Source organism: Colletotrichum lupini, chromosome 3 (genome assembly GCF_023278565.1).
Source record: "Colletotrichum lupini chromosome 3, complete sequence".
In the NCBI taxonomy this organism is placed as follows: Eukaryota; Fungi; Ascomycota; class Sordariomycetes; order Glomerellales; family Glomerellaceae; genus Colletotrichum; species Colletotrichum lupini.
The window spans coordinates 3,736,200-3,749,338 of NC_064676.1; the positions used below are offsets into that span (position 1 = coordinate 3,736,200).

General features: G+C 53.9%; 3 protein-coding genes across 3 annotated transcripts; 1 reads left to right on the forward strand and 2 right to left on the reverse strand.

Annotated features, from left to right (window-relative positions):
* Window positions 1–1,905: 1,905 nt before the first annotated feature.
* On the reverse strand, window positions 1,906–4,029 carry CLUP02_05897 (uncharacterized protein; the record flags this gene model as incomplete). The annotated part of the gene is made up of 1 exon (XM_049284902.1): window positions 1,906–4,029. One exon carries the CDS (start codon window positions 4,027–4,029, stop codon window positions 1,906–1,908), a length of 2,124 nt encoding a protein of 707 aa, XP_049142045.1.
* Window positions 4,030–5,537: 1,508 nt separating this feature from the next.
* CLUP02_05898 (uncharacterized protein) lies at window positions 5,538–8,026 on the forward strand (the record flags this gene model as incomplete). The annotated part of the gene is made up of 3 exons (XM_049284903.1): window positions 5,538–5,614; window positions 6,103–6,348; window positions 6,418–8,026. The coding sequence occupies 3 exons, from the start codon at window positions 5,538–5,540 to the stop codon at window positions 8,024–8,026; spliced, it is 1,932 nt and encodes a 643-aa protein (XP_049142046.1).
* A 1,203-nt stretch (window positions 8,027–9,229) lies between these two features.
* CLUP02_05899 (choriogenin Hminor) lies at window positions 9,230–12,847 on the reverse strand (the record flags this gene model as incomplete). The annotated part of the gene is made up of 2 exons (XM_049284904.1): window positions 9,230–12,759; window positions 12,829–12,847. 2 exons carry the CDS (start codon window positions 12,845–12,847, stop codon window positions 9,230–9,232), a joined length of 3,549 nt encoding a protein of 1,182 aa, XP_049142047.1.
* Between the last annotated feature and the right edge of the window lie 292 nt (window positions 12,848–13,139).

Here is a 13,139-nt window from a genome sequence, read left to right on the forward strand (position 1 = left end):
ACCAAGTAACGGGCCAGAAGGTGCACACGAAGTCGATTCCTTCTCTGAACCCGACGCCGAGGGCAACGAACCGGATCAATGAGATCTCACGACTTGGAAGCACTTACTGGACTCGGCAGGTCGGCCGTTGGTGATACACTCGAACACCCATCCCCACCATCCCATCAATCCTTGATGTGTTCTTGTGCCGGTGAGTTCAATGAAGTAAGCACGTAAGCAGTTGGGCTATGCAGCAATTTGTGCTATCCACAAGCAAGCTGCTGCATAATTGCATAGAACACGTTGGCATAACATTGTGAAATCCCGACTTCTGTTTGTCACACTTTCCCCCAGGCCACAAGCAACCATAGTCTGGTTGGTACCCAGACTCCATAGACCGCAATCGACCAGCCGGTCAACAAGGTAAACCAAAAGACAGTGGACCTCAGAAGTGGCAGTAAGCCAATGGTTGTCGTCGTCGAGCCTCACCGTCTGTTCGTGGTGGATGTTTTCACGTAACTCACCGGAAAGTTGACCCAGACAATCAGGTGGCTGTCTCTGGCCCAACAAGCTCATTGGACATGTCTGCAGGCAATTTCCGCATGTATCCACACGGTCTAAGGTTTCTCCCCGCCCGAAATGACTCGTGTCCTCACACATTCTGCCGCCTCGCCCCGTCCGCGCCTCGCAACACCGCCCAACAGACTGCTATATAAACTCAGCCTGGCTTTCTCGTTTCCTCTGTTTCTTCTTTTCTCTTTAGCTCTCTTTGGTAAGAATTTATCACCCCCTACACTGCTGCCTCCATTTGCTAACCAACTTTGCAGCCTTTTGGCTTAGATCAAGTGTAGTATCTGTTCTTTTCAGTTTAATCTCTGAAAGGTCTCTAAGGAGACCAATCGTGATTATTCCTATTTTTGTACCTCGAGAAAAGCCCTCTGTGCTTGCACACGGCTTCTCTCACAGTGTCCCTGGTATTACACTGCCTCCAGGCGACGCGAACCCCTTTTTTCAATATGTGCTCTGGCTTGCCCAGTGTCATGTGGAAGAAAGATATCGCCAAGTGAGTTGTACGACTGGAACGGCCAGGTCAGTCACAACAAACTGGTCAAATTTCATTCCATTCGGCTTGGGTTTCGACGTAGTGTGGGATTTTCATTGTGCGCACCGGAATTCCGAAGGAGGCGCCTCGGTGATATCGGCGCTCGGCGCTAGACCTGCACCCCACACGCTGTCTCGGTTGCACAGGCCACAAGACCCACTTCCCACGCGCGGCCCGCTCACGCTACACCAATTTTAGATCAACACTGCACGTGACACTGGACTCCAGCAAGACCTCAATTGACGTCACCGACCATAGGTAGGGTCGAACGTCAACAACGATGCAATGCCGCCAGGTGACCATCAATCGGTTCATCCTTTGGTGCAAGGATCATCCACTGCTGTAACGACATTCAAAGATGAATGCTTGGACTCGTGAAGACTCGATCGCTCTGCCGTTTGGGTGGCCTTCTCAAATGGCACGAATGCCGCCTCCACAATGACACCTTTTGCTCAGGCATGATACGGCCCTCATCCACGATTGATTCTCAAGCGGATCCAACAGGGTGTCTGAGACTATAAATTCGAAGGCACCACGCTCACAACAAGCAGACGGAAAACGATGTCAAGCGAAGTCTGGCAATTTTGATCATTGAGTCTGGGAACCCATACGCTCAACATCCCTTGGCTTTCTCGACCTTCATCTGACCTCTTACCAATCACCCAATCCTTTCTATTACCCGGATCATCCCGTAGTCAGCGGCCCAAGTTCCTCAACACTGTAATACCAGACAAGCGAGTGTATCATTCTTTGAACGCCAAACCCAGCCAATTTTACGCATTCTTGAGTTTGCGTGTTCCTTGAGATGAACATCACAAACCTATTCACGCAACTGAAAACGTCTTCTCATCCCATCCATACGCCCTCGCGAGCCGCCGAGAGTACACCAGCGTCATGTACCCTTCAATCTGAGACTTGTGAGGTCGGTGAATGGTGAACGGCCTCTTCACTGCCATACTATCGGGTGGCATGAAAGTGAAAACCGAGCCGTACTTGGGCAGGACCGAAAACCCGAGCTCGGCCATGGCGCCTTCAAAGGCCGTCCAGTTCACCGCACCTCGGGACTCTGACTTCTTGAAGAGGGCGTTGAAAACCTCGGCAGTCGCCGGTGAGACTTCAAAAGTCTGTTTTTCAATGACCGGCTCTGTAGTCGACACATTTGCCTCAGGACCGACCTCAAAGGCAGATACATAGGCCGGACGAGTCTTTTCCTTCTGCCTCCGCTGCTCTACCAAAGTTTCTCGCGGCTCGGGAGCAGGCACCGGAAGTGGCGTCCACTCCTTTTGGCCTTGGCCGATCTTGACCTTGTACTGTTCATACTGATTCTCAAGGTCGGAGAAGCATTCGAAAACAAGATCTTCGTAAAGCACACCAAGCTTGGCACCGGCATTGTCAATCATAAACTGGTTAAGGTTCTCTAGAGCTTCGGCGGTCATTCCCGGCTCTAGAAGGTTGTCGATGGGGACGGCAAAGTCCCTGAGATCAATGCCTGTCTTGAGCTCGTTCAATTCTTTCTCCAGCTCTTGGGACCTGGAGACGAACAATTGCCCCTTTTTGCGGGATGGAGCCGGCGTCGAGATTGTACTGGTCACATCTTGCATGAAGGCGACTGTGGTGGCCAGATCACAAAGAGACTCGAACTCGCTCTCGGCCAGTTTCTCTCGCTCTTCGGGATGAGCTTGGTGAAGATCACCCAACTTCTTCAGCCATTCGACGGCCTTGGCTGCAGTGGTATCAGGATGGCAAAGACGCAGCATATAGTGAAGTTGAGGGTCGCTTCGCGTCAAGTCGCCTGGATTGACTTTGAGCGTTACGCGCGCGTTTCCAACGCTGTCATACACATTAGACATCCGCTTGTACCACTTGCTGCCCGAATGCGACTGAATATGCCGCTTGAATAAGGCCTGGGCGGAGACGTAAGCGAGCTGGGCGGCGTTGGCTATCTCCTGTAGCAGGATAGTCCGGTGGGCTTTGTCTTGGTTCAAGCTTTCGAAACGCTCAAGAAGCTGATGCATGTAATTCCACAGGACAGCCGCCTTGACGGCGTTATGGACAGCGTCGAAGACGCTGGCACTGACATACTTGTCGGAAACCACCGGCAAACGACGACCTTTCTCGTCTGGGAGGATCTCTGGCCGGCTGCAGAACCAGAAACTGACGTCGTGTGCAAGAACAGCCGGTTCTGAGCAGAGCTCTATGCGTTCCTTGAACAAAGCCGCCTGATCGCAGGCAGCGTCGACGAGGTCGGCTAGAGAAAGCTTGGCGGGGGATTGTGAGATGCTCAATTTTGAGAATGCCGCAGTGGTTATCTCCTCTGGCTTCTTAGGGCGCTGGGCGTCACTCCGCGTCTTCGAGCCCTGATCCAAGATATCGTCAATGAGGATGTTGAGTGACCGCAGCAAGGTGACTTGACGTTTTAAGATCAGCTGGCCGATACCACTTGGTGGCACAAGTCCCGCTCTGATGGCCGGGACGAGCCCGCCCAACGATTTCTCGTCTTTTTCGGGCAGATAAATACTGCAACCGTACCATTCCCCGTCGGAAAACAGCATGTACCAGTCCTTTTCAGATGCAGGCGGACGAAGACCTTGCGTCCGCATGCTCTCCTGAATGATATCAGCATCACCCTTACCACCGTTAAGCCCGTAACAGTACTGCTCCATAGGCGTTTTCTCGATGCGGTGCTCTAGCATGCTCAGAAAATGTTCGGGCAGTTCAGTCAAGTCGCGCAAATTCCATTCGGGAAAGATCTTGTAGTTATCGCCCAGGGTAGTGTCCCCCGAGTGTCTGAGCAAGACACCCTCCATTGCTCCGGCCTTCACACACTTCGCACGCTGGCCTGCACCAAAACCTCCCCAGATTTTATCGATGACAGCGCCATGTCTCTTGTACTTTCGAGCAAGATCATTGTGCAGGTCCGTGGCCTCGTTGTCTCGTTGTCGTTGCATGTTAGGCACTCAATAGTATGACTGAGAAGATATCTGGACTTGGCAGCATTCGCAGTACGAAGTCACTTTTCCGTCGACAACTGATGCGATGCCTAAATCTTCCACGAGTTCTTTGCTTCTGATCAGTGCCCAACTGGCGACCAACTGGAGGTTCTCCCATTATCGGAAAAAACACATATTCCCCTTCACTAGATAGGTGCCCTCACACTTCGTACCCCACATCCCCATGCCTTCTTTGATGTACCGATCTGTGTATAATCAGGACAGCTCTGGGCTAGTGTAGGATTCTTCGACTTTATCTGCCTGGAAGACAGGACATTCTTATCTTGAAAAAGTCCACCTCATTAAAGACCAACGACGATTAATGATTATGAGAAATTTCAGACGTGGCCCCTATCCACGGTGCACACTGATTCATTGGTGCAAAAACCTATTACCGCGGACTCCAGGCTTCTCCCCAACTCTCTACCACTCAAAGATGGAAATGACGGCAATTCTTAAGATCCTTATCGCAAAGCTAGTTCTCAAAATGAGCATAAAATGGGGCTCGATGGCATCAAGAGTCGAGGACATGGGCTGTTCAACATCGAATGATACTAGGTTTCGGGAGGAGCCCAATGATCAACTGACATCGAACAAGCCCAACCCATTCCAAGTTAGTACTGCACGAAGTACAACCTGGCCGTTGATTACCCAAATGTCTCAAAAAGGGCATATTTTTCGGGGCGAGGGGCATGAAATCAAGTTCAAGCCCTTCTGTTCAGCCTTAAACCTTGCGGTTGTGATAGGTTTCTCATGAAGAGGAGAAAAAAGGTTCAGAATCCTTCGGGTGGTTTAAGATGACCGCATACCCACTCCCCTCCAATGAGGAAGCACACCATCGACCAAGGACCAGCCCACAGCCCTGTATCCGTAACGGTTGGAAATCCCACAGGGCTGTTAGCTTCCGTTCCTCGTCCACACTTCGGAGCCGGAGCTGTCCATTAAAACCTACCGACGAGGGTTTCTGGTCACCGAGTCGGCGACGTTATGGAGTTCGCTGGGGACAGCCTGGGATCGCGGACGGCCGGGGGGGCTGCCCCTCCCCCTCCATCTTCTTCCCCCCTCCGCGCGCGGCAACTTGCACGTTGAACGTGTCACACAGACACCCAGCGATCTGACACCCACGCGGGGCGGCGTAGTTATCCGATCAACGTTTGCCGACCTTACCTTAGCTGGTAGTTCTAGACTTTTGCCAGACCACGTCTTTCAACGGCGGCGCAGTCAGGAACCATGTGCGACACAGCCACGGCCCCCAAAAGGCTTCGAGGCTTTCGATAGGATAGTTTCTACAATTGTCCAGCCAGCGCTTAGAAAGTTGTGAACTCATCGATGTCGTTGACCGATGTTATGTAATGATTATGATTCCGTGATCTAGCCGTCATCGATTCACGATTCACTGCTGCCTGGCTCAACCCCCCGGACCCAGGGCGGCTTTTGATTGACTTTGACAACCAAACAACCCCCCCATGTTGCACCCAGCCAAGGGGTCTGAACTCCTGGCACCCATGCGTGCCATGCCGCCAACTCGTGCTAACGGGTGGCGGTGCGCATTTCCCGATGTTTCCAATTCCTCGATTTCCTTCTGGTCGAAGTTCTCCTCACATTGTTTTTGACTTCATAGCTCGGAGATAACGCCCCACGTTTTATCCTCCACGAACTCCCCCTTCCTGACAAGTTCCCATTCTGTCAACTTGCCTGACAAGACCAACTCTCAACTTGTTGACTTGCAGAAGGATTCATCCTACCTTCTTCTTCTTCTTCTTCTCTTCTTCTTTTTTTTTCTGCCCATTCCTTTAAGAGATAGACCAGGGTTACTACGGATGATGTAAAAGCGTTTTTAGGCAGCAATAATACATCGTTCCTTCGTTTCCTTTGAGCGCTTACAAAGTTACAACAAAGAAAGAGAAAGAGGAAGTATAGCAGCATCAAATCTTGTGTAATAACCGCTACTGCTGCCCGCCAAGTGTTCCAGTTCTAGAAATGCGAGAGACTACAACTCGGCGACCTCGCATCTGTACAAAAACATTATAGCGGGAAACACACAGTCTCCGAGACCCGAGTACCCGGAAACCCCAATAATCCCTTCCCAGAAGGCACTTTTGTCTTCTCGCTTTCTCAGCCTCTTACTTACAACAAAGGCCCAAACCAAACTCCGGCCCTGATGCCCTCTCTCGGTCCCCAGATTCTCACCTTTGCGCTCGAGAACTGGCCTCACAACGCCGGGCCTACTACCAGGGCTAGTAAGCCCAAAGTCCGGACGGGATGCGTCACATGCAAGTAAGTCAACTCACGCACATCGAATCGGATTCTCATCTCCTCTCATCGTACTGACACAATCTCGCCCAGACGGCGCAGGATAAAATGCGACGAGACAAAGCCGTCATGTCAAAACTGTCTCAAGCGACGGGTGGAATGTGAGGGGTACAAACCCAAATCGCCAAACGCTTCCTCCCCTCCCGGCGCAGCCTCAAAACAGCTCATCGCAACCACCAGCCCCAACGGCAGCTCCACCTCCTCCTCCCCCTTCCCCGTCGAGCCGAGCTACCAGAGCCTCGTCTTCACGACGCAGCTCCAAAAGGACCACTTTGACCAATGGCTCTCCTTCGCCGCAGACACCCTCGTCTTCCCCTCCCAGCTCATCACCGAGACCATCCCGCAGATAGCCCGCTCCGACCTGGCCGTCCGCAACGCCGCCTTCGCCATCGGCGCCGCCGCACTCGGCAGCGGCACCCGAGAGGAGCGTCTCACGGGTAAAGGCCCCTACTTCGCCGACGCGCTCGAGTACTACAACCGCGCGCTGCAGCTGACCGTCAAATCTCCGCCCACGGAGGAGACCTTCCCCAGCGTCCTCATGACGTGCCTCCTCTTCGTCATGTTCGAGGCCCTCCACGGCGACAGGAGGTCCGCGCTAACGCACCTCAACCACGGGTACAACATCCTCGACCAGTACGAGAAGCGCCGCTCAAAAAAGACGAAGACGACGAAGGAGGCATCCCGTCGTGATCCCTTGGTCGACGCCATCGCCACAAACTTCCAGCGCCTGACGCTGCAGTCCTGGAGCCACAACGGCGACCACCCAAAGGAGACGGAGAAGCAGGTGCCCTGGTGCTGTCGCGGCCAAGGTACCTCGCGCTACGCCGTCGACGAGATGCCCGACACCTTCGACTCGCTCGACGAGGCGCACCGCTGGTGGGAGGTCACCCAGCACCACGTAATCCACCACGCGCCCCTCATCATCGGCTTCCGCGTCGAGGGCACGGGCAATAAAGCGCCGTCCTTCCCGCCCAACGTCAGCCTGCCCATCAACCCGGAGCAAGTGAAAGCGCACGATCGCTACGTCCAAGCCTGGCGCGCGCGCTTCTCGCCCCTCCTCGAAGCAGCGCAGGAGAAGAGGAAGAATCAGGAGAAGAAAGAAGGAGAAGAAGCAAAGTGCGATACGAGAGAGTACCTCAAGGTCCTGGGCCTGCGCATCCACTCCACCTACCTCTCGATCCCGATCCGGACGGCAAACTACTGCGACACGGACGAGCTCGCGGCCATGACGCCCAGCTTCCGGCTCTACGTCGACCTGAGCAAGGAGTTCCTCGAGCTCCAGCAGCGCCTACTCAGCGCCTCGGGCGAGATGTTCACAATGGACAGCAACAGCCCGACGTGGCCCCTCGGCGCGGCGACGATGCTCTGCATGGACGAGACGGTGCGGGCCGACGCGATGAGGCTGTTCCGGGAGTACCCGCGCCGCGACGGGCTGTGGGACACGCAGACATGGCTGAGCATGCTGGAGAGCTACAAGGAGGCGAACCAGACTATTGTCAAGCAGGTCGGCGAGCGGGAGTCGCAGCACATGTTTGATGTCGAGGTTGTGTATGAGGATAAGTCTGTCGTGTGGATTAAGCAGGTGGAGGATCCTACCAGCGTGAGCCCGGATGACTTGAAGTATAGGATTAATCTCCCTTGAGGGGGGTTCATAAATGAGTTAAATGAATGTTGTGGCAGCCGGATGTTCATTGGTCTCGATGTGTCTCCCGTATTGCATCGAGTGAGTAATCTGTGACTTCAGGAGATGCGTTCGCTCCGTCTTGAACCACTCCATCTCGACTCAAGGAAATAAGTGAAAGTAGGTAGACGTCAAAGCCGTGAAGCTCTTAAAGGTTTGATTCTTCGTATGGGATACAGCAGGAATGGTTCTCCTGAGATAACGGGAGTGAGGCATTCTGCCTTCACGCAGAAACTGTCGATCCAGTAGTAAATGGGTTTCCTATCACAACGAAGAGGACATAAGCCGACTCTACTCACATGACGAACCTCCCTTCTCTCCACTTCCAACGCGGCGCTGTTCCAACCAGAACACTCAGAAGATGATTCCGCTGGTTGAAGAGAGATGGAGGTCTCACAAAGAAATGGAAGAATTTCTTAACAACCAACAATCGGCTCAATAACCACGGGCGTATATCACTCTCATTCGGCCTCTCCTTCATACGTTGCTGGTGCTACTAGAACAAAAGCCTCCAGCGGCAATGGTAAGATTCTATATTAAGGACCTGTCTACATGGCAGCAATACGTCAAGAAGCGTTAGAGCTGCTCAGCCGTCATTGCCAGTTGACTGCCATCATACTTCACGTCCACATGTCCCACCGATGCTGCCGGAATCTCACATATTTCGCAGTGCAAAGCTTCAGGACGTGACTTGGTCAAAAGACTCTGTATTCATAAACCTCCTCCACGCCTCTATCCACTGAGGCAGATATCATTATCGATCTATGGAAAAAGGAGGGTTGCCATCATCTTGTTGAGGCCGCTAATCTCCAAATGTGAAAGACTCTTTTTCAGGGGGGTGTCATATCCATGAAGCAACCAACGCAAACTACATAAAACTGCTTTTTTTTCTGATGCTGAAAGCCTCGAGGCAGTCAGCCAACCAAATCTCCCCTTAATGGACGTAATCGTAAATGCCGCTGTGTTCTCCTTTTCTTTTTATGCAGAGTCAAATCAACAAGCACCCGTAATAGCTTGGTGGAAATGCAGGTATCGACCGTGCGTGAAGGCCAAGAAAATCTTGCCTAACCAAACGCGTACGCACACAGTATTATGAGGGTATAAATACAGGTCTCTCATCCCATATAACGAGGACGAAAGACCTTATCGCAAGTAGTAAGTCGCTTAGAAGAACTTGCCCTTCTTCTTCTTGGTTGTCTTCTTATCCTCGCCTCCGCCTCCGAGAATGTCGTCAAAGGTCATGGTAGACGTGGCGGGATCGTGAGTGTGGTCAACAGACATGTTACGCAGGTTTGTGGCAGAGGGCGAGCGCGGCATAACCATGCTCAGAGGACGGGAGCCGGCCGAGCTGCTTCGTGCGCTACCGACGCGCGAGTTGCGGTCGCCAGGCAGGCCCTCATCGAACGGAACGGGCTCGAGGCCGAAGATTATGCTGGAACGGTGCGCGGCGTTGCGGCTGCCAAGCTGACGTCCGCCTGGCGAAGCATTACGCGGCCGGAGATGGGACTGTGGAGACCCAGGTGTGGGTGGGGTGCCACTTGTTCCGAGGGCCGGGGGGCTGCCGACAATGCCATCCGGACCAGGGAAAACTGGCCGGGGCGGTTCCAGAGGAGACATGCCAGCGTCTTGTGGGGGTGGGGCGTCCGCGCCGGACAGCCCTTCCCACTCCTTGGCCGCGAGCCAGCAGTGGCTGCGGTGGTAGACAGCCTCGACACTGAACAACACACTGTCGGCCGAGAGCTCGACATAGCCATTGCCGCCAGAAACTTCGTACCACATCTTGCGGACCTGGCGAGCATCTTCAACCCAAGGGAGGTTACCCATAGGCGGCTCACAGAGGAAGTACTCAACGCCCTCGTTGAACTTGAGGTTGGGCGCGTCGACCACGAGCATGGGCAGCGACTGGATGACGACGTAGAGGAAGAGCCAGTAGCCGATGCGCTGATCGGCGAGGTCTGCCGCATTCTTTCCCTTGGCCTCATGCTGCTCAAACTCCTTGAACTCCATGAGGAAGGGAATGTTAACGCTGTTGGCGTCCCAATTGTACGCTTTCTGAATGACCAGCGTCAACTCGTGTTCCTTAATCTTTCTGTCAAACTTGGCCTGCTCCTTGGCTGACAAGTTGTCGTAAGTAGCAAGAATGGACGTCATTGTGGGCAACTTGGGAACATCGAAAGGAATCGGCGGTAGTACGGGAGGCGTAGAGTTGTCGAACTCGGTGAGCATCTTGCGCAGGTTGATAATTGAGAGGGGATCCGTTGACTTGGCAGAACCTTCATCGGTATTTCCATCCATCACTCTGGTGGTGATGTTTTCACGATCGACCAAAAGATCGTAAAGAGCGGTCATGTCGGAGTAAAGCGCCTTCAACACCAAACGGTTGAGACCGCTCTCAGAGAACGGGTTCTTCTTGCTGCTAGCCTTCGGGGGCCAGGCACCAAAGTTGGTCTTGTAGTAGCCCATGACGAACTGCTTCATCTTATTGAAGTATTTCTCCCATACCTTGAAGCGGACAGCCTTGAGCCCGGGGTCTGACGTAGAGCTGGCGATACCTGCGAACAATGAGGGAAACTCGAAGCGCTCCAGTCTGATGTTGACATTGTGTTGGCGGTTGACGAGATCTAGATGTGCGCGCTCCAGTCTTTGTCTGGTGTACAGTGATACCTGCTCGAACAGAGGAGAGCTCAGGTCGAGAATGGCAGTGTACTTGCCGACGGCGTGCGCAAAAGCCTCGTTGTATAAGTCCATTGACTTCATGCTCTCACCCAGAATCAACGACTCGAGCGTCTTCTCGCGGCTGTGACGAACATCTGCAAGCGATAATTGTTCCATAAAGAAACCGAAGCTCAAGTCGACGGCCTCGCCAAAAGACTGCCCGTCCGCGTTAGTGAAGCCATACTCCTTCAGCAACTTGGAGATCTGCAGGAAGGCGGCAAAGGTGGTGGGGTGCGCCTTGGTGGCCACCAGAGGCTGGCCGGTCAAGAACGCAAAGAGGTTGCGAATTGCAATTGCGCGGTCGACTTCGGCACGAAGCTGGGGTCCCGGCGCGGCGAGGCCGTTTCCGGGTTGCGTGTACTGTGGGGGCGTTGCCGGCAGATACAACTTCAATTCGCCTTCGCCGGGGCTGTCTGGGTCCTCTGCAGGAGGAGAGCCGGACCCGGAAATGGTTGCCCGGACAAGCGCATCATCGACGGACAGACTACCACCAAAACTCCTACCCCGGCTCCGTCCCGATGACGAAGACATTTCAGCTTGAATAAGCTCGTTGAAGATGACTGAGTTGATGATAGAGAAGCTCGGAACCTTGAACGAAGGTCCGGCATTACTGCTTCTGGGTTGAAGGTAAACGTAGACATTGCCGTTTTCGTTCCACAACTCCGGGACCTGCAGGTAAATCAGTCTCTCCGTCCGATGTGATGGGGCACGCGGCAAGAAGCTTACCTTTTCAGCATTCAGCAAGAATGAAGTGTTGTACTCGCCAGGCGTATCAGGCGACAAGACCCACGCCTGTGAGTTCTTTATAGCCGCGGAAACGTCGTGAGAGTTTGACCTTGATCTTCCGCCACCTGGCAGCCAAGATCTGCGCAAGCGTCCACGTCTCTCGTCGCGGGTCGGGCTGTGGCTCTCGTTCGACCCGGTGTGATGTGAGCTTCCGGTGTCGGTTCTGGCTCCGGGTGGGTGTGCAGAGGTGCTTCTGCCCCGTGCATCTGGTGAAGGCGCGCGAACGCCCAGCATGGGGAATGCGGATTTGCGATTCTCGAGGAAGGAGCTGCTTCGCTTCCTAGGCTCGGTGGCATTTTCTTTCTTGAGTTTCGCCGGCGAGGTTGCCTCTGGGTGGGAGACGGCTCTTGGCGAAGGAGCATCGTTGTTGTGTGATACTGCAGGAGGCGTTGGCAAGTTCTTCTCCTTGCGCAGCTTGGCGGGAATTGGCGGAGGCGCCTCAGAAGGCGGCAACGGTGCGGCCATCATATTTGGTGTTGTAGGTGTTGGAGGTTGAGGAGGAGAGACCAGAGGCTGATCGGCAGCGGGGGATGATATTGTTGAAGAGTCTAGAGGTGCGGGGGCGATTTTTCTAGGAATAGGAGGCGGTGCATCAGAGGGAGCAGCCGGAGGAGGTGGGTCGAGGGATTCAGATGCAGTAGGAGCAATTCCCAGACCCAGGCCGGAGCTCGTCACAGGTCTCACGGTGGGATGCTCAGCCGTGTGGTAAGAAGGTGCGCTGTCGGAGGGAGACGAGGCGGGAGGAGTATCGTCGGGCAGCGGCTTGCGGTGAATCGGTAATTGGTGTTGTTGCTGCAGCTGAGGCTGGGCAGGCGGTGATTGAGTCTGAGGTTGATCTGTGGGTTGGATGATGAGCGAGGGAAACAGTGCAGACAGACGGTTGCCCCAAGACCGGGACTTTCTGTTGTTGGGAGGTCGAGTGGGAGCGAGCACTGGCTCGGAGGGCTTCTCCTTCTCTTCAAGCGTCACGTTAAGAGTTCCGGCATTGATTTTCGCAGCTGTCGTTGGTGAGTTGACGGTAGTATCGGTCTGTGATCGTTTCGGGGATGCGGGACGCTGCGGGCGGGAGGACGTGTAACCGTTGGCGTTGACGACGGCGGCGTCTCCGTGGGTAGCTTGGTCGTGTACAGGCTCGGATACGCTGTGATGCCTTTCGCGACGTGATTTGGGCGAGACGGGGTTGGTGAGGTTGACTTGTGAAGAAGAGAAGGAGAAATGGCTTAAAGAAGACTTAAGAGAGGCGCGAGAGACCGACAACTTACTCGACGTCATGCTGGGCATAATGAGTAGCCGAGCCGTCTTTCAGTCTTGCTAAGTCTAGTCCTTGTCTGGATCTGGCGTGAATGTCACCTCGCTGCGGCGCAAGTAGGAGAAACGTATGGTGGTAGTACAGCAAGGTAGGAGCTGAAGGAGCGATCTCGCAACCAACAACTAGCTAGTCTTTTTTTCTTCTCTCCCGTTTCTTTGCGCAAGCAGCAGGAATGGAAACAAACAGTTCAGTCCAGGCCAGAAATAGCAAAGCAGACTTCCAGGTAGCAGGAGGAAACGGCGGGCGGAGGCGGCTATTATGAAT